This window comes from Panthera tigris, chromosome F3 (genome assembly GCF_018350195.1).
Source record: "Panthera tigris isolate Pti1 chromosome F3, P.tigris_Pti1_mat1.1, whole genome shotgun sequence".
NCBI lineage: Eukaryota > Metazoa > Chordata > Mammalia > Carnivora > Felidae > Panthera > Panthera tigris.
Window position 1 is genome coordinate 35,614,991 of NC_056678.1, and position 21,037 is coordinate 35,636,027.

General features: G+C 41.0%; 1 protein-coding gene across 9 annotated transcripts in view; it reads left to right on the forward strand.

The window, feature by feature from the left end:
- Window positions 1-21,037, forward strand: part of LOC102959459 (ubiquitin thioesterase OTU1) — a 35,318-nt gene that overhangs the window by 1,701 nt on the left and 12,580 nt on the right. For 4 of the 9 annotated variants that reach the window (XR_006213987.1, XR_006213989.1, XR_006213988.1 and 1 more), the window contains exon 1: window positions 394-1,091. Coding sequence is in view for 2 of the 9 variants with exons in the window: in XM_042976331.1 (XP_042832265.1) it covers window positions 749-1,091 (343 nt within the window). In the remaining 7 variants the exon portion in view is untranslated. Of the gene's footprint in view, window positions 1-393; window positions 1,092-2,164; window positions 3,050-13,477; window positions 15,401-15,522; window positions 15,593-19,037; window positions 19,244-20,243; window positions 20,440-21,037 lie in introns of those variants that run through there. The other 5 variants (XM_007096114.2, XR_006213992.1, XR_006213993.1 and 2 more) reach the window with 5 other exon arrangements.

Consider the following 21,037-nt stretch of genomic DNA (forward strand, 5'->3'; position numbering starts at 1 on the left):
GCTGTGAAATTCGGTGGGTATGTGCCCTTTACACCCCACCCTCTCTCCTGATTACAGTGAGTACTTGCTATGCTGAAGGCAGGAATGGAGTCGTCTTCATATCACTATACCCAGAGCCTGAACTGGAATCCGAATGATAAATATTAGTCCTCTTCCTTAAACTGCTACCACCCACGTGTAGCAATTGCCCTAGGCCCAGATGATGACCTCATACTGCGCTTTCTGATGTGGCAAATGGACATTTTCAAGTTACAGCGTCGAGGTGGCCAGGCCAGTTGTCTGGCTCCCTTAACCTCAATGAGTCAATGTTTGCTGCAGCCACGAGCCTAGTCACGAGTGTCTGATTGTTTTTTGACAGGTATTTTGACTCACTGACCATTCTTGGTATTCATTTGCGTTCTGAACTATGACTCTATTTCTCCCGGTGTAGTTTGGAAGCCCCAATTTACTAATTTCTGACCTCACTAACTGCAAGGTTACATTCCAATGTACCCGATTCAGGAACTCCTTCCTCCGCCCTCTTTCCTTGAGCATATATGCTGCCAACGCAGAAGGCACCTCACTCGTTCGACAGGTAGCAAAGCCACTTGTATTGGAGGAACAGGGATAAATCTTCATCCTTTGGCTCCTGCAGGGTTGGCGGCAGAGAATTAGTTGTCACTTTAAGAGAGTTCGCGCGTCTTAAAGTGCTAAAGCTTACGCTACACCAAAGTATCGCGAGGACTGTAGCCACCTGCGATTTCACGCGATGTTTGGCCCTGCAAAGGGTGGCCATTTTGGAGTCCACCCGGCGGCTGGTTGCCCCGGCGGCGTTTGCCAACCCGCTGCCGGGACCAAAACTGGCCCCACGGGTGTCTGGCCTGCGGGCAGCCGGACCGACACGATGTGGCGGCTCCGCTGCAAGGCCAAGGACGGCACCCATGTTTTGCAGGGGTTGTCCAGCCGGACCCGAGTGCGGGAACTCCAGGGCCAGATTGCCGCCATCACCGGCATCGCCCCCGGCTGTCAGCGAATCCTCGTAGGATACCCGCCCGAATGCCTGGATCTCAGCAACGAGGATACCATTCTTGGGGATTTGCCCATCCAGTCAGGTAGGGAATCGAGGTTGGGGCCAGGGAGAGTCCTGGGAGGACGGAGAGGGGCGTGGGGGGAAACAGAACTGATCCAGGCAAGGTAGCTGTGGGGCTGTTGGGGGTTTGGAGGACAGGGCTAAGGATAAATTAAGGAACGGAGAACTCTGACGGAGGCCGGGGCAAGTATCTAGCAACTCTTCGACCACGTACCTGGTTGAAAGAGGGAGGGAGGGCCCAACCCGTGTGAGAAGCCCAAAGCCTCGGGGTCCCCCCTTCCTCAATGTGCTTTCTGGTCTGCCTCGAAAACGTCTCATTCATTTTGTTTTTTCTGAGTCCACAAACATCCAAAATAATAATAATAATAATAATAATAATAATAATAATAAGGCCTATATTCTCTATCCTGATGGCTTTTTCTTCTCTGTCTCTAAAAAAAAAAAAAAAAAGAGCAGGTCTGAAGGATGCAGAATACTTTTTTTCGCTTTCCTGGTTGGTTTTTGCAGTCACCTTCACGTAGAGTTCGTTGTACTCATTTTAGAGTATGCTTTTACACATCCACCGAAGGCCCTTTCAAATTCTAAACAACGGCAGTTATTTCTGTCCGCTGTTAAAACTTGAACAGCAATATTGATCATTAAAAGCTTTCAGCTGTTGTGTCAAGGATCCTGTAAACACTAAACTGGGTAGATAAAATGTTAAGCTTCAGAGGACAAGAACCCCCCTAGTGGCCTAGTCTTGGGTAAACACCTTTTGGAAGATGAGTGCTTTTAAGATGCAGAGAGGGAGCATAAGGAAATTTTGTTGTTGAAGTGTATCTTTTCATGTAAGTATAAAGGTGTATAACCAGGGCTCCTTAGTTGGAATGCCCCCTCAAATGTTTTTCCCTTTGGTCTGTTTTCGACTTTATGAAGACTGAGGAACAAGAGGTCTTACCGATTACTTGTTTGCAAAGCTGTATTCTCCCCAGTAACCCAGTTTATCTTTTTTTTTTTTTTTTAACTCTTCCTGTTCGTAATTTGCAAACTTGGCTATGAACAACGGATTTCATCTATAATGTCTCTGCAGTTCTGGCTTTGTTTTATTTTTAACAGGCGACATGCTGATCGTTGAAGAAGACCAAACCAGGCCCAAAACTTCACCTGCATTTACAAAACATGGTGCTCCTAGTTATGTCAGGGAAACTTTGCCCGTGCTTAGCAGAACTGTGGTCCCGGCAGACAACTCCTGCCTCTTTACCAGTGTATACTATGTTGTAGAAGGAGGAGTCTTGAATCCAGCTTGCGCCCCTGAGATGAGACGCCTCATAGCGCAAATTGTAGCAAGCGATCCAGACTTCTATAGTGAGGCAATACTGGGAAAAACAAATCAAGAGTACTGTGACTGGATCAAAAGGGATGACACTTGGGGAGGAGCTATTGAGATATCAATTTTGTCTAAATTTTACCAGTGCGAAATCTGTGTGGTGGATACACAGACAGTAAGAATTGATCGTTTTGGAGAAGATGCAGGATATACCAAAAGGGTCCTGCTTATTTACGACGGCATCCACTATGACCCGCTTCAGCGTGTCTTCCCTGACCCAGACACCCCGCCTCTGACCATTTTCTCCTCTAACGATGATATTGTTCTTGTACAAGCACTGGAATTAGCAGACGAAGCTAGAAGAAAGAGACAGTTCACTGACGTAAACCGCTTCACCCTGAGATGCATGGTGTGTCAGAAGGGATTAGTCGGACAAGCAGAAGCAAGGGACCATGCCAAGGAGACAGGCCATACCAACTTTGGAGAAGTGTGATCTATGCATGATGAGGACTGCCGCCTACTACCTCACAGATCCAGAAGGCTCTGGGTTTTCCAATAAGCTATTCGTAACCCTAAAGAACAAAGGAACACAATGTTTGAACCATCTTTTTTAACTTAAAACCACTAAGACCCCGAAATCCCTTGTCAAGATTAAAAATGAGTGTGCAAGTTTACAGATGTGTGTCTCCAGTGGTGATACATGCCCTTTTTCTGCTGGGGTGACAGACCAGGTGGTCCTTGCCACTTACTGACACTCACCGGAAGATTGAGTCCTACTATTATAAGCTAGCACCCAGCAGCTTTAACTTGTAGAAGAAGACAACTGCGTATGTTGGGTAATGCGGAAGGCCTCACGTGAGGCCACTGGACATCGACCACAGTGTCTCCATAATTGAGTCCTTTTAAAAACTCTGGAGTAATAATTTTCTAAATTGTGCATCGATTCCTCAAATGAAGATACACAGAGTTGTCAAAACTGATTTTATATTGCAATTTGGTAGACTTTATAAATGTGTACTTAACCAGTTATAAGTACATTACAAGCAATTTTTACAGGGATGAGTCTGTTCCTTGAGAATGTTACCTAAGGAACTGATAGTACCCAATTTAGGATTTCTAGTGTATAAAAGGAGAATGTATGAGGGAACAGGTGCCTGAGCAGCTTACTAAAGCTTTAAAAGACCGTTGGCCTCGTGTTTTAATGCAACTCATTTATTGATGTTTGTCACATTGGATAAGAATTTTTAATTAAGCAGGGTATTTATTTGTAATTGAAGTTGCTTGTATTTTGAGTGCTTGATTTTTTTTTTTTAATGATTTATCTGGAGGGATTCACTCTCCTCAGCTTTTTCTCCAGCTCCTAAACAATCTTCATCTAAAGGGATAATGCTATGCTTTGATTTGATTTTTGTGAGATCTTTTCTTACCTACACAGTACTTATTTTCTTGCGAGCCTTATCTGACCACTAATGCTCTTTTGAATAATTTCACATTTCTGCAAATTAGCACTTTGCTTATCTACTATCTTTTACTTTGACTTTTGAAGAGTTTTAAAGTAGCGGGGATAGTAATGTTGAATGAATTTGTTTCACTTCCAAAACATGACCGTTTTTAAATCCTTGCCTTATTCAGCTTTTCTCGGAATTCAGCTTCCTGATACTAGATGTGTACTCTTTTGCTTGGTGGGCTGACCTACGAGGCACACCCTCTAAAATTAGCTTCACCATGAGATCTTCCAGATAAAAGTTTCCTACCTCTTTTCTTAATTCTTCTGAAGATCAGGGATGCTAAATTATAATTTGTTATGTATTATCTCACAAAATGTGAAGAGGTTTAATGTTGTGACGTTTTGTTATCTTGGTCTCATTTTTGATGAAGTATCTCACTTAGAATACCAATGGAATATTTTAAAGCACTTCTGTGTCTTTCAGCTTATCTTCTTGGCAAATGTTTTAAAATTGAGATTTACTTTTAGCACTTCACTTGGTGGAGGTGGCCATATAAAATTAGGAACATGGGAACAGTTCAGTGGACAAGTTCCTTTAAGGAAGAATTCACAAAGTATGCTTGAAATCATTAGGTGACCTTTCTTGAGTACCTTTTTTGTGAATAACTACTTTAGGCATTGTAAATTATGGTCAGTATAACTTAAATTAAGTGTTGAATTTTCTATTTTACTGAGCCTTAAAATAGCCCTTGTGAGCTTGAGATACTTAATGTTTGGCAATCATACTACGTACAAATGAATATGTTTGAAGATCTCTTTGCACCTGGCTGTCATCTTGGTCTAAAGATTTTTGTATCTCTCATTTCCCCAGAAAGTAAGTTTAAAACTAGAAGTTACGAGTATACCCACTGGGTAGCATCCATCAAATTGAGCTTTACACATCACCATTCATAAAGCTTGCCTTCTTAGGTACTTCAGAAGCCCAATTTGACATTTGCTTACTGGGATTTTAGACAAGTTTATTCATGCAATAAATAGTTATTGAGTAATTTATAATATCCCAGGCATGTATTGATATGTGTCCCAGCATAAAATTCTGTCACTTTAAGATGGAGTGTATCTTATCTATGTTGGATTAACTTAACAAATAGAAAGAGATAGAACCTGATAGTTCATAAAATTAAACCCCTTCATTTTTAAGTGTTTTTGTTTGCATATTTAAGCTCATGCTTTTATACAAAGCAAGTGTCAAGTATTTATTCCGGGGATCTTACTCTGTTTTACCTGTTACATAGGTTGTCCATTCACCACTGGACACTGATCACTCTGTCAAATTGCTCTCAATAATGAGTTATAAATTAACCAGTTGCTGAAATTCAGTACTAGGACTTGAATGTTCTGATCATGGAAAATCCAAGATGATGCATTATTTGCGGACAGTTTGTTTTAGTTATGGAGGAGTAAAAACCCAAACTTGTGCTCATTCTAAACTCAAGCTTGTAAACCTCACAGAATTTAAAGTTGTTTTTTTTTGGTTTTTTGTTGTTTGTTTGTTTTTTTTAACTGTACTTATTGAACTCTTAAAATCAGTTTTGGGTGTTTTTTTTTTTTTTTTACTGTTTATTTTTGAGAGAGGGAGACAGGATCTGAAGCGGGCTCCACGCTGACATTCGTGTGTCCGATGTGGGGCTTGAACTCTTGAACCACGAGATCATGACCTGAGCCAAAGTTGGACGCTCAACCAACTGAGCCACCCAAGTGCCCCTTGAAATTAGTTTATAAATGTGTATAAATTCTAATCTTCAGAATTTTGAAAACCTATGGGTTTTAGTACTTGCAACAGGATCAAAAGAAACTTTCTCTTCAATTTGCACGTGAGCAGAATGAAACCCTTCTTCCTATTTATTCAGTTTTTGACTGCCGTTCAAGAATATCTTTTTAATTAAAATGAGGATAGTTTACCTTCCTGGCTGAATGAATGAGGACTGTGCTTTCCTGTCCCCCACCCCTTTCTCTTATTCTTCTTTGGATTTAGAGATTCGGTGTGGGAGCATGAAGATGCACTTCTGGATAGAGTGATTTCAGAAATTAAAATGAATACCCCTAGGGATTTGGGGATGGGAGAGCCATAGAAAGACATCAGGGTGGCACATCTTGTGTTAATCATTCCTAGTTGATTTCTTATTTCCCAGGAATGAAAAATGGGCACAGTCGAGTGGTACCCTTGAAAGTTTGGCTGCTGGTCAGCGTGACCCTTTTGACAAAACTAATTTAATCATGCCAGTTGATTACTCCACGCTCAAGTCCCAGCAAAGTCATAATCAGGAATGCGTTAATGTATTGTCTCTCTATAAATGCCCCTAAGTGCCCACGCCTAATTTACTTATCCAGCATATTCTTTCTATCCTACCTAGGCATTAATTAAAACATGTATGTTGCAAGTTGCCCTAACTAAACGTAGTTTTTTGTCTTTTTTTCTTTTTAATTAGAATGGGGAGTATGTAAAATGAGAGTAATTTTTGTTCTTTATGGATCAGGTGGCCTTCCTAAACTTTAATATGTTAAGATTTATGTTCTTTCATGTGTTGAGACACACTTGTTATTATTTGCAGCACTTTAAAAGATAGGAAGTAAAAGTTTACATGTTAGCCCTCTCCAGGGTTCTTGTTAAAGACATTAAAATATAATTCTTGAGCTGCTAACGGTCAGCTCTTAATCAGCATTGCCATCAGTGTATGCTGTATCCATCCAGTGGTGCAGCATTCTGGTGTTTTGATAACAGTGCAACTTGATGTCCGTCACTTGGGAGCATGCTGTGTGGCCTAGCATTCAGAAAGTTACCTGTTTCTATAATGTGATTGTTCTTAATCATTCATTGTACCGTGCAGTATTCAAATTTATCCTTGTAGCACAAAGAGGACTATACCAACTTAGAAAAGATTAGAATCTTAAAACTCTTCATTTGTTGCTAAGCAAACTTATTTTACGGAGGTGATTTTTTAGCCTTAAATGTATCCTTTTTAAGTCTAAAGTGAAACACTTCATTTGAATAAGCTGGTTCATTAACCAATGATGTTTCCCGATTAAGAGTTACAATATTTCAACACATGTAATTCGTCTTAGAAAGATTATAAAAGTTGCCTGATTGTGGGAATGGGTTTTATTTATTTTTTTTCTTTTCCAAAAATTAACTGGCATTTTGTTTACAGTGCTTTGAATATTTGACTTTGAAGAAACTACATTGATATTGAATTGTGGGGTGCTGATTTAGGTAGGTCTTGGTCCATATGAATTTAAAAGAGATTGCTATTTTAGGTTAAAAAGAAAGGGGGATAAAGTACCACTTATCACAGAAGAGATCCCCAAGTGAATCCTTTCCTTAGTCGTGAATTATGCTTTTTGAAAAAATTTTCAAGCAATGCCTTTGTGTCATCCCAACCCTCCTCACCCATTTCTTGGCATAGAATGTAGCAGGGCCATAACTGAGAAGTTTGTCATTAATGTGTAAAACCATGAATATGAGCATTTTGCTATGATGCCTTTTTATACTTGTTTTTTAAAAATATCCTACATGTAGTAGTTTAGGGATGTGAAGATGTGATTTGGTTAAGTAGTAGGTAACTGGTTAACCTAAGAAAGGTTTAGAATTTCTACTAAGATTACATGAGACTGACTTTATACATGGTATAGGATCTGTAGTTCGTTGTTGCCCATAAGTTACTGAAAAGGACCAGGGCACTTAATTCTTGGCAGTTTTCCAGTTCACCTTGGTGCCATTCATGACTCAAGCTGTTTACAAGCTGTTTAGCAAAGAGTAATTTTTTTCCCCATTACAGAAGTATTGAATTCGGCTTAAAATGCGGAATCAACATGTATAGCTTGTCAAAAGGGATAGAGAATGATAATAGTCCTGTATTTCCTGTATTAATGGAGTAGAGGTGGAGATTCCTGAAGCAAGAAGGAAACCACAAGATTGTCAAATTTAGAGCTTAGAACATGACTTGAAAAAAGTAGCAGGAAAGGGCAAACAGAAGAGTTTGTTTCTTGGCATATTTTTATTCATTAAGATGGACAGTGTTTTCTTAATGTTCTTTTGTCTGTTTGCCAGCATTTTTTTTTTTTTTAAGTTAATGCACTGCTGCTACCTGGGAGATGTATGATTTCATTTTGTACAACTCTTACGTGATTTTGCCATTGTCATTAAGATGAATTGATTTTATTTATGAGGTCCATGATTTTAAGTATCTAAATGCTGTACGAAGTGACTTGTTTTGAAGGAATAAATGAACTGAAAATATTGTTGTCTGAGCATATTTTGGGGTGAATACAGCGGGCCGGTGGACAACCATGACACCCAAGTTGCATGTTTATTACCAAAAGCTGATAATAGTCCACTGCTTTGAGGAGGGTGCCAACATCTGCTGAATCTCACTCTGTAGGTGGAATCTTAATGACTTTGACTGGAGAAACTAAAATGTTTCTTCTTAACACCAGAGGGCATTTGAAATTTTCCTTCCTTGATTTCCCAAATTTTCTGGTATGCAATCAGCTCCTGAAAGTTGTTAATTCAGTGTCTGTTGCTGAGCAATTGTGGGAAGGCTAAATGTTCCCTTTCCACTTGTCATAGACTGAGATCTACACTGCAGCATCCCTGTGGGAGAATTTATTTAATTGTTGACAATGTCAACATTTAAGCCTATTTCAAACAACACTGGAGTTATTAGAATTGAACTGAGCTCTAAGGACCAGAGTTTAGACTTGAACCACTTCTCCGTTGTTCTCACTGAAGCTTAAAAACTATGGAAATGGAACCATAATATAATCTAATCAATTTGTGGGAGGTCAGGATACATCCAAAGAGTAAGTCAGGACAAACCTCATTAAAAGGTTTGTAAGGAGTCTCATAAACTGTGATGGCAGCTTGTGGAATAATTAACTGCACCCATAAAGCAATACTGCTTAAAGTGTGTTTCTCTTATTATCTGGTAACTTGTTAGAAATGCAAATTGTCAAAAAGATCAGAAATAAATGAGGCCAACAATCTGTTCTGATTCTGATGCATGATACGGTTTGAGAACCAGAAGTATAACCACGGTTAATTAACTTCCAGAAGACCTCTGATGGCTAATGTCAGTCCTTTGTCCTTGGTTTCATGCAATCCCTTTTCATCCACTACTTAAAGACAGTTACTAAATTTACAGGTAATATAAATCCAGAAGGGACTGATAGTACAACGAATGACCATTCAAAACTCTTCAACAGGCTGAAAAAACCCTAAGATTGGATATTCATAAATGTGAAGCCCTGCCCCTAAGTTCTAAATCTATTATGTGAGTCCAGCATGGGTAAAAACTGGTTTTGTAGTTGATCTGATGAAGAAATAGCAATAATATTTGAACTCTAATCTATCCCAGCAGGGCAATGTGACTGGGCCGCAGAAACAGTTGCATTTTAATAGTTAAAAGATCTAGAAAAAAAGGAAACACTAGTGTTCGTGTAAAATGCTTTAGTCACATTGCACTGGGGGTTTGGGTGAGGGTTTTACATGGAAAACCTAAGGAACGACTGAAGTTTGACAAAAGGAACTGGAGATCCTTACCTGGACGAGAGATCGCAGGGCGATGTGACAGCTTCAAATTCGAGGAAGTATTATGTGAAAGATGTAGATTTATTCCTGAGGCTCTAGACGAAAGAACTCAGACCAATAAGGAGTGAATATTGCAAAGCAAAATTTACCATAAAAACCTAACACAAATAGAAAGGGATGCTTTACCATGAAGGCTCAAGTACTGTGATCTAGCCTTCCTGCCTTGTGAGAAATAGAGCTACAAGTCATTAGGTCCCTGACATCTTGGAAATTTTGTTTCAAGTGCTAGTTACATGAAACGGATATTTACAAAAAGAACTTCTTCCCTAGAGGAAAATCGATTTTTTTGTTGTTGTTTCCTCATTACCCCTCCCATTAGTGTTTAGAAAGGAGTGTGGCTTGTACTCTTATTTAGTAATAACAGCAGAGCCTGCAAAGCCGGACTGACATATTTGGCAGTGGTATACGCCATGCTGCTTACATCTCTAAGCCTAAAAAGAGAGGTTCAATAGTAGAAAAGCAAGCACCTCAAATATTTTTTCTATTTAAAAAATTTGTTCGAACTTGGATTGCCTTTGTCTCTATTGTGTTTGTAGATTTTGAGGATATTTATCTGATGGGATCAGGTGCCAAGGCATCATAACATAGTTCCTTAGGCTTATTAAACTTAGGATTTCCCTATGTGTGAGTTAAAAGAAAATAATAATACTAAGTCAAGAATTCATGAGGAACAAGTTCTGAATGAATAGTCCTTTCTCTGCTTTAGTGACTGCCTCTCTCAACTGCTTCTCTGCCTTTGTGTCCGAAGATTTCCTTCTGTCCACCAACAGGGGTTTTCTGATCTTTCTTGAGAGCATTTATTCAATTGAAGGGCTTCATTAGTGAATCTTAAGATATCAGAGCAGGTGTCACAATGACTTGGCCATGTTCTAAAATCCTGCAATTGAATAACTGCAGTAGGTTGAAAGCTATGAGTTTGAAGTTTGAAGCTTCCTCAGCCGAAAGTCAATGCTGAAGTTAAATACAAAATACGGACAAAATTTTTCCTGATAACCCCTTAATTGGCTCATAGAATCACCACAACAGTAAATCCAACACAGCTAGTGTTGAAAGAGTTTATGCTCACTCCTGCGGTGCAGCTCGGAGTTCCCCACCCACAGCAAGCAAGGGCAGTATACTAAGTACACTAAGTCCCCATCCACTGGTGGATCCTGGACTCCCAATTGCTGATTCTTCGCTTGTGTGAAGCTGTCAGAAGCACCCCTTAGTATCTCAACCACCCATTCTGGGATAGAGAGATGTCTCCAGAGGAAAAGTCCCAAATGTTGGCTGTACTAAACCTGACCTCTTTCCTCATCTTGACCCAGGCCTGGCGATTCTTTCTTCAAAGTCTTCATTGTATGTTTGGCTCCCCACTGCTTCAGCAAGGAGGGGTTGTTTGAATTACCTAGTCTGACGTTACTGGATATAGAAGTCCCCAGCAACATCTTTCACATGATAATCAAGAAACAGCTACTATAAAATTTGTATCTAAAAAAAAAGCAGGGGTTGGGTGGGAATAATCTTGGAAATATAAGGTAAGAAGCAAATGATTTAATAATATATTTTTTCCGTCATCAATGGTGGGAGGATAGTAAAAAATTTGTCCGTGTTTATTTTTAAAATTCCAGATGGAAAATACTTTTTCAAGTAACCATGAATATTTCTAGCACAGTTCATTTCAGCTCTGTTGGATATTCATATTGAATTAAGTAGAAAATGTGTCCCTTATGGAATGAGGATAATTTTTTAGAGTCTATTATGTGGGATATTTCAGAAAATTATTCATCCTAATTGTGGATGGAACATTACACCTATTAGAATTCCAAACTTCTTTCTACTATGCCTTTCGCATTGGAATTGATAAATCTTTCTCTTTGGAATTTTACAGTCTTGAATTACTTCTTTTAGAGCTTGAATATTATGGAGTAAAACTAATGAAGTTTTTAAGCCAAAACAACGAAGGTACAGACTGAATTATGTTAACCTTCTGCCAAAATGACTCTTCCCATTGGATCCATCCTTTAGCATCCGGCCTTATTTTTCTTACTCTTAATCTATAACAACGAAGACTGAGAAAATGATCTTGGATTTGGCTAGAAGCAGCCAAAGTCATAATTTATCTGCGATTAATTGTTCAGCAGTTTAATTTAACAAGCTTTTATTGAGCTTCTATTTCTTACAAAGTATGCTGTCAAATACCTTAGGATTTAACAAGGATAGTCATTCATTCATTCAGTATTTTTGAATGCTAAGTTTCAGGAACTGCCCTAGGTGCTGGGTTTATTTGGGTGGGGGTGGGGGGGTCCACAAACAGCGCTATAAAGAAATAGAAATACAGGTGCTATGAAGGGAATAACAGGGCAGGGAAATTCTAACTCAAAGTGGTGAATCTGGGAAAGTCTTTTGGCCAAAGTGACTATTTGAAACCTGAAGCATGAATAGGGGTTAGTCATTTGCGGAGTAAGAAGAGCATTCCAAGCGGGGGTATAGCATTTGCAAACCCTATATTGCAGGAGGAAAGGAAACCTCTTCCAGGCCAGTCTGGCCATAGCGTGATAAACAGGAAAAAAAAAAAAAAAAAAAAGGGACTTGAGATGAAGACTTTAGGAGAAAGCAAGGATCCAGATTTGCATCATCTATGAGCTATATTAAGCACTTACCTGAATACCTACTTGCCACATATTATTTGCTTGTTTATTTTATATGAGTGTCCCCAAGTAGTTTGTCCAAGGGCAGAGACCAGTTCTCCCTATTACCATTGTAGTCTCAGCACCTAGCAAAGTACTGGACACACAGCAGACATTCAATATATATTTGAGTGAATGAACATACGAATGAATGAAATCAATGTATAACTTTAATAGGACATGAAAGTCTATTAAGGAAAACATCACATTTATGTTTCTCCAAGTTATTTTAACTGCTCTTCGGAGAATGGGTTGAAAGGGGCAAGAATGGAAGTGGAGGACCAGTTAGAAACAGGCTACTGCAGTGACCTATTTAAGTGATGATGGTAATAATTATAATAGTATTTGTTGAGCACTTACAACGTTGTGAGCCTTTTTCGTATGTTAGCTTACATAATCTTCACAGCAATTCTGAGATGCATAGTTATTATTAAGATTTACTGAAAGGCATAAAGTCTGAAGGACAAAGAGATGGTGGGATAAACGATAGCAACAAAATTTTGGAAGCTAGCCAGCAGTTGTATGAGTGGTAACTGACCTAGCAGATTTGAAAGAGCTGACCCTAAGCTAGCAAGCCTATTTTTACCATGGAGGCCCCGGCCCTCAAAAATTCAAGAATTGGTGGCATTAGTAACCCTGGAGACAGGGGTGGGAAAAAAATCAGGAAGGTGGGTGAAGAGTCTGGTTAAGAAACAGTTAAGACCTCTCAGATCTTCTCTCCCACTCAGAACAACTAAGAACTTGCTACATCCCCTCTCAGGAGAGGGTAAAATAGGGTCTCTCTGTACTAAAACTAAGGGGATGAAGTGTTGTTTTTACATACTAAATGCTGAGAGCAACAACCTTCCTCTGCCATAGGCTCCAAGAATGCTAGCTGCCAGAACTGCGTCCTTCAAGAAGGATTTTGGAAAACTCTTCTCTGAAGGATCTGCTCTGAGGATTTCAATCAGGCCATCAAAAAAGAGTAAAGATACAGGCATCAGAGATTTTCCAATCAAATGGCCCTATGAGATTGCTCTGTAGCGAAGTCCATGGTCAACCAGCCCCAGCCACGGCTTCAAATGTATCTTTTTGTTGACAAATTGTTGAATTTGAGTGGATAGCCAAGAATCATCGGACATGTGAAAATATTCTTTAATAAGAAACAGAAAAGCCAAAACAAATAGGAAAAAAAAAAAAAAAGTAACTTGGAGAAAACATTCTATAGAGGCAGAAAAACACTAACACTATATATGTTCTTAAAGTAATAAGATTCTGCATCAATGAAACTGGAAGAAATGTAATAAAAATTCAGAGAACAAACAATAATTATTGGAAGTTAAAAATACAATAGCAAAAAGAAAATGCAATAGGAAGTTGTAAATACATTTTAAAAATCTCTCAGTAGCAAAACAAAACAGAAGTTGAGGTCCAGGAGAGTGTCCAATAACATCCAAATTATATAAGTTCCACAAAGAAACAACAGAGAGAGAGAGAGAAAGTGGATGATAGGAATTCATCAAAGAAATAATTCAAAAAAAATATCCCAGAACTGAATGTCATGAGTTTCCAGATTGGATTTACTGAGTACCCAGAGTATAGATTCACTCCAACACACATCATTATGAAAATTCAGAATACTGGAAACAAAGAGAAAGCCTTAGATTTAGAATCCTAGATACTTTGGGCTTTGCAACAGCAGCACCAAAATCTATCAAATACTAATCTAGAATTCTATACCCTGACAAACAATCAAATGAGAGGCTAGAATAGCAATACTTCAGACATGTAAGATCTTATGCATTCTTTCTTGGGAAACGACTAGAGAATGTGTTTTATCAAACTGAGAGAGCTAACTCAGGAAAGGGGAAGATGTGAGATTCAAGTAACCCAACAAGAGAAGAGGTGAAAGGACTTTTTCCAGTAGGACGATGAAGACACATATGAAAATGACAGCCATGCAACAGACTAGACAACAACATATCCAGATGGAAGCAAATCAGAATGTTCTGGAAAATGTTTCTCCAGGATGAAACTACTGCTACCTCTGAATGTATTGAGAGGAGATTTACACAGTGGGCAAGAGTAGACGGACAAAAAAGATAAATGGAAATGGAAAAGTAAACATAGCATATCTCAGAGCCCACCTGTCAATAGCATTTTATTTACATGCAGAAGCAGAGAATCAAATCAGACATTTTGACTCCAGAGACACCTAAGTGTCATATATTTGAATGCTGATGGGCATTATTTTAGTAGAAAGGTCAAAAAGATGATGTAAGAGAGAGGACTGCAAGGGTAGAGAGTCTATGAGATGAGATCCAGAGCATATGCGGACGGTGGGGTTTTATTGGAAAAACATTTTCTTTGTCGTCCCAAGAGAGAAGAAGAAAATGAGTACAAAGGAAAGCAGGTTTGTAAATGTGATGGGAACGGGAAGGCACAGTGTAACAGGATGTCAAAAGATAAGATTTAGAAAAAAATAATAAGCAAAATCGTGGCAATAGATGGGTTATCCATCAATATGATCTCAAAAAAAAAGAGGAAGTTTAAAATTTAGGACATTTTTCTTAAGTAAAGCACTTCAGTTGCCAAAAAGTTCATCATCAGTTTGGCATTAATATATAACCACTATAAGTAAGACAATAGAAGAGTTATACACAGAAATACTCGATGTTCTTCATGAATTCAAATTTTACAGGGTGAGAAAGAGGACAGTTACACCCTAGTGGGTTCAATTCAGAGATGTACGCTCTGCATCAGATTACAGTGAAGCAGCACCTAACATCCCATTCCAAAAGAAGATGGTACTTGAGTTGAATCTTGAAGGAAAAATAAGACTAAGCCAGGAGGACATCATGGGAATGGGTCCAAGCAGAGGGTACAACATGTGCAAAAGTCTCAGAAGCATGAATGCGTGGCAGTTTCAGAAATATTAGATTGACTGTAATAAACAATATAGATGACTACGTGACAGGAAGAAGCACGTAGGGCCTGCTCACGAAGGTCTTTCTATGTCACATAGGGTCTTTGAATTTAATCCTGAGCACTATGAACTTGCACCCAAGAATTGAGACGATCAACCACCCACATAATCTATAAACCCACCTATAAAATGGAATATGTGAAACAAGACATTCCTGTCGTCTCTTCACATCTTCAGTGGTCCACAACCCTATAACTTGTGCAGTCCTGAAGCTGAATAGAGAGGAAGAAGAGCGGCAATGATCTCACAGGAGACAAGGGAGGATTGCTATGAAGCACGGAGCCTGGGTGAGAATAGGTATGGTGATGCAGTTAGCTGGCATGGGGAAAGGGGAGAGAGGACATGTTGGTGGGGGCACGGAGAGCAAGATGAGCTCAATTTTGAACATGTTAAGATTTGACACTCTCTGATCCTAATAGGTGACTTCAGCCCTCAAACTTTCATTAGCACTGGAAGGAAAAGGACTGCCGAATCCTCCTAATTTCCATGGTAGGTGGGCCAAAGAGACGCTGATCTCAAAAAAGAAAAACAAATCTACCCCTAAGTATTACTTAATGATTAATTTCAGAATTTCTTCGTCCAAACCCACTTAATTACACCCTTTAGTTCCCCTCTAATCATTTTAGGCTTAACACTAATACCACTTTGGTGAGAACTGGGTGATCTATTTGATGTCTTAATATGGCCTATCAATTCCAATTTGGTCTTATAGCCAAATTATAATCACCCGCATCTGAACCTCTCCCCAGCCGTTTTCTCTTTAAAGCAAACTCTTGCTACTACTTGAGGAATAAAAGCTTCCCTCTCCCTAATATGTTGGGAAAGCACTCGGAGACGCAGTATACAGTATCATGCTCAATATCATGAATATAGTGGGTACCCTGTGTCTCTTAAGGATGGTGGTAATACATGTTCAAAGTAACTTCATTATTCCTTTGGAGAGGAAAAGGAAGACACTGATAGAATGTGACTATAATGTGAATGAATAAGTATCATGAATGGTTAGAATGGACATCCACAGCTATTGTGCAGAGAGTTCAACTTTATAAGGGGCCCAAAGAGGAAAGATTAACCAATGACTGGTAACTTTGGTTTTGAATTAGTGTGTGTGTGTGTGTGTGTGTGTGTGTGTGTGTGTGTGTATGTGTGTGTGTGTGCATGCGTGTGTGTGTGTAGGAAAAATGCACTTGTCTAGGGGAAATTAGATCTTTCAGTAGGAAGTTGTACTGAGAAAGGAAACCATAAACTAGCCTGTATCAGTCAAGGAGATGGGCACACCACAACAGCATACAGGATGGATGAGTCAGGTGAACTGGGCTGTAATTAGATTTCACGGTCAGGTCATCAAATAGGAATTCAATTGCTTTTCAACAAGAAACAACTACACACTTTCCTCCTCAAATGATGACCTACATCAACTACATAGCCTTAGTGTTTCAAGTGTTTCTGATTTTGAAGGACTCTCTTTCCCCTAGTCCAGGCCTCCTTTCCAACTCTCTTGGAACCTTTAGAGACTTGATATTTTTCCAAGCAAAACCAAAGAAAGCAAACCAAAAAAATTCCAGGGTAAGACACTTAAAGATAGAGAGAATGAGGAATACCAAATTCAGGACAGCGGTTCATTTCAGCAGGGGCATATGTGTGTTTTGAGGAGGTAGGAGGAAAGGGAGGGGCAAAGTATGTAAGTAACTTCAACTATAACATTTTATTTCTTGAACTGGGTGTTGGTACAATGGTGTTTGTCATGCCAAGGTATTGGAAATATTTCATAATTTTCAATAAGACATGTCTAAAAGGAAAGAGAGGAACAGAACGATCATTTTATCTATGTTCCTACTTCTACCTGTGAAAAGATGAGTCCTTCCTATTATACTAATTTTAAATGTTTTTAAATGTTTTATTTATTTTTGACAGAGAGAGAGACAGAGCATGAGCGGGGGAGGGTCAGAGAGAGGGAGACGCAGAATCCGAAGCAGGCTCCAGGCTCTGAGCCGTCAGCCCAGAGACCGACGCCGGGGCTCGAACTCACAGACCGCGAGATCATGACCTGAGCCGAAGTCGGACGCTCAACCGACTGAGCCACCCAGGCGCCCCAAATACTAATTTTATTATAAACTGAAAAACTGTTCACAAGCAAGACGGTGCCTGCTATCATCTTTGAAGTTAATGCTCATAAGTCAAATTCATTTTTCTAGCAAATGTTCAAATCACACACGTATGAAGCTGGGTCAACTTCAGCGATTCCATCCATGGGTGTGACTCTCGTTGCACTGAACCCCTGATGTGCAGCTGCCTTTCCTGTTTGGTTACTCCTGTGACATCATACATGTTTACGTGACACACCACAAAGAGAGGTCATCACCCTTAAATGCTCAGTTAGCTCGTTCAGTTGTGATAGTGCATTGGTTATCCCAGGCTTCCTCGGTCCTCCTTCCTCCTCGACTAGTCCTGCCCCATTTCTCCTCTCTCTTGGCCCCTGTACTTCTTATTTCCTACCCAACCACGATTACAGGAAGAGAAAAGATGAAAGCCATGCGTCATCTTTTTAATAAAAGGTGTGAATGGCTACAAGACAGAAATGAGATGGGAAAGCTTTAATCTAATTGTTAGAATTAGACCTGCAAATTATCTGTGGATTTCACGTTTCCCACTTGGGAATTTGTCCAAAACGGAGGCTGACTAGCATTATACTGATGCATGGCAAGCTTGGCGTCGTAATGCCTGAATTGAAATCCCCGCTCTGCTGCCTCCTGGCTACGTGATCTTGTGCAAGTTATTTAACCTCCCTGTAAAATTTGGATACTAATGGCGCCTACTTTTTCGAAGTTGAAATAAAGGTTGCATAGAATAATGCACGAACACACGTAGCACAGCATAATCCCTAGTACACAGCAATTGCTCAATAGATGTTGGCGATCATTACGTGCATTGATTTTAATTTTTCTCCCTGCCCTTTTGGCATCAAGGATGGCCTATATCCAGGAAAAACCAGCTTCCAGGCAAAAAAAAATAAAGTCCTTTCTGGTAAAAGTGGCCTCCATACCTGGGGGGAAGTTTTTTCCTGAAAGCCGTGATTTCTTCCACCTACTCCCATCTCCCTATTCTCCTCAGGTTGTTTTAACAGCAGATGCAAGGAATCTGCCTATGGAAGGAGACAGGTTGCTAAGCTGGTTGGTAGCTTGTTTTGTTTTCATTTCTTAATACTCATTGCCACCTTTCAGGCACAGCCAAAAGAGATCAGAGACCCAAATGACAGCATGCATGTTCCCTCCTTCGAGGCCATCCAGTCACTTTTTCCTCAGGAAAGGGACCCCCTTGGGAGAGAAAGTGGCTTCACGCCCCCCAGAAATAAATGAGGTCAAGAAGCTCATTGCCAAACAGTGGGGCAAGGGTGTCTCCGCTCCAGCACCCCTAGGCTCAGTCACCTTTTCCAGCAGTCCTGAGGACAGGGGCTAGTAGTAAGAGCTGCTAGGAAAAGGCTTGAGAGCAAAAGTGCTTGCGAACAACTAGAAAAGCTACTAACAAAACTGGCCACAGTGGATCTTAACTTGGAGAATTCAGGGGAATCCTTGCCCCGCCAGTGAAGGAAGGCAGCTCTAGATAGAAAACCAAGTTTCTAACAGACATAGAAAAGCATACCGCCTGTCTGTGTTTCTTTACAGTCAAATTTTAAAATAGTATCTTTTGCCTACTCCCTCCCGGCCAACTCTCCTCTTCCAGTCTCAGCCCAAAGGAGTCTTCTCCTTCCAGCCCTCCTATTTCTTTTTCTTTTTCTTCCTCCCCCCCTGTTTTTTTTTAAAGGGCTCTTTATTGGCTCTAACCGGGGAAGGGGAGGGCAAGAGATGATTGGCTACGGAGCGGAGGGAAGGGGAGGGAGAGTCCCGCCCATTCCCCTCCCACACCCTCCCTCCCGAAACAGCTGGAATGAGAAGTAGGGAGGGAAAGCTGCCGGGATTGGCTGTGAGTCAGTGGCAGGGTGGGGTGGGGTAGCACTGATGAAGCATTTACCTGTCCAGGTAAGTCTGGAGGAGGTCAAAAGAAGAAACAGTGGAAGGCAGGGGAGGCAGTCTCTGTCTCCGTCTCTGCCCTTTGAAATAAAAGGGTCTTCCTTTCTTCTCTTCAGCCCCTCCTCCAGTGAAGGTGAGTTAATCACTAACCAACTATTGCTTATTCTGCAGCAAGAAGGGGTGCTTCGTGGAAAGTCAGGGCCACAGGATGTGCGGAGCCCTGTATAGAGGGAAGCTAGGGGGCTTCCCTCTCTGTTCCTTAACTCTCTGAGCCCACTCTGCAATCACAGTAGGCTGGTAGCTTCTGCAGATGGGACTGTTTTCGTGAGAGACCCGGGCTCGGATGCATTTTTTTGTTTGTTTGTTTCCATCTGCCTGTTTAGGTTGGATAAGCATATTTTGCAGACGACAAGGAAATAAAATGGGTTTGTTTTGCAGATTTCCATCTCTGACCAACTGAAATTGAGCTGTGATTTTGGAAAGGAATAGTTGGGAGCACAGGGAGTCAAAATGGGGGATCACCCAGGGGAGAAGAGTGCCATGGTTTCTCCGTTGCGTTTATAACAGGAAATTTGCCCATGGTTCTATCAACTCAATGTCTATAGTTCAATCAAGGGTGCTGTGTGTGTGTGTGCAATTATGGTAGCGTGGCAATGGACCTCTCTGTGGACGTGTGTAAAGGTGTGAGCTGCGCTCGGCTGTGTGTAAGGGGATGTGAGGCTGGGAAAACTCCACCTCGGACTACCAGTTCGCCTTTGGAAAACCCATGAATAACCTGGTTGCAAAATGGAGTCTCTTTGGATTCGACTCAATTTTCCGACTTTGCCTGCTATTAGACACAGAGACTGACAAACACAAAGCTCCTCACCCGCTGTGCCGGGGCCTCACCCACATTAATAATATTTCACAGTAGTACCTCGAGTCGGGCGGGAGTTCTCCAGGGGGCTCAGGCCAGAGTAGTGTGGCTGAGTCCACAAAGAAGAGCCAGACCCCTACGGTGGTCCTCCTTCAGGTGACAGTCTGTGTGGCCGGCTCACCTGTAGAGGTCAGTTCAGAGTAGCTTTATCCACCTCGGGGAGGGGAGGGGGCTAATGTCCTGGTCCCTAACTTTGCCTCTTTTCCTCTTGCTGCAGGAAAGAGCAAAGGGGGGAGACCCCAGCACCAGGCTCCCAGGGCCTGGCACATACAAGCCCTGAGTAAATATACTGGGTTTCCAGTCCTGGCAACTGGCGCTTGGTTTCAGCTTAGCCCACACCGCAGGACCAGCCCCCCAAACTCATTGACCGAGGGCTGCCGCAGATGGTGAACTTGTCGGTGACAAGATAGCCTGTAAGTGTCAGACAGAGCTCTTCTGTGCAGAAGATATTTCGTCCCACCTTTTCCTGAAACCCATCTGTGAAATAGGAGATTCTAACGTTGACTAAACACACTCGGAAACTTGCCCATGTGCTCACGGAGAAGGACGTACACACAGGGCAGCTTTTAGTCCTTCCTGGTGTTTTTCTTAGGATGTTCCTCAGCCCGAGGCATATTTCTGGATAGTCGGCAAAAAGGAGAGATACTTGTTCTGAAAGAAATAGGTAATCTTGGGGCGCCTGGGTGGCTCCGTCGGTTAAGCATCCGACTTCGGCTCAGGTCATGATCTCACAGTCTGTGAGTTCGAGCCCCGCGACGGGCTCTGAGCCTGCTTCTGATTCTGTGTCTCCCTCTTTCTCTGCCCCCCCCCCCACTCATGCTCTGTCACTCTCCCTCTCTCAAAAATAAATAAACGTTAAAAAAAATTAAAAAAAAAAAAAGAAATAGGAAATCTCTTTGACCAGTGGGGAGAGAGGTTGAGCTCGTGGAGGATACGGAGCTGGGCTCACGGGAGGAGGGTGACAAGGGGGTCTTGCGTCTGTTTAGAAGGTACAGAGAAGCCAAACAGGAA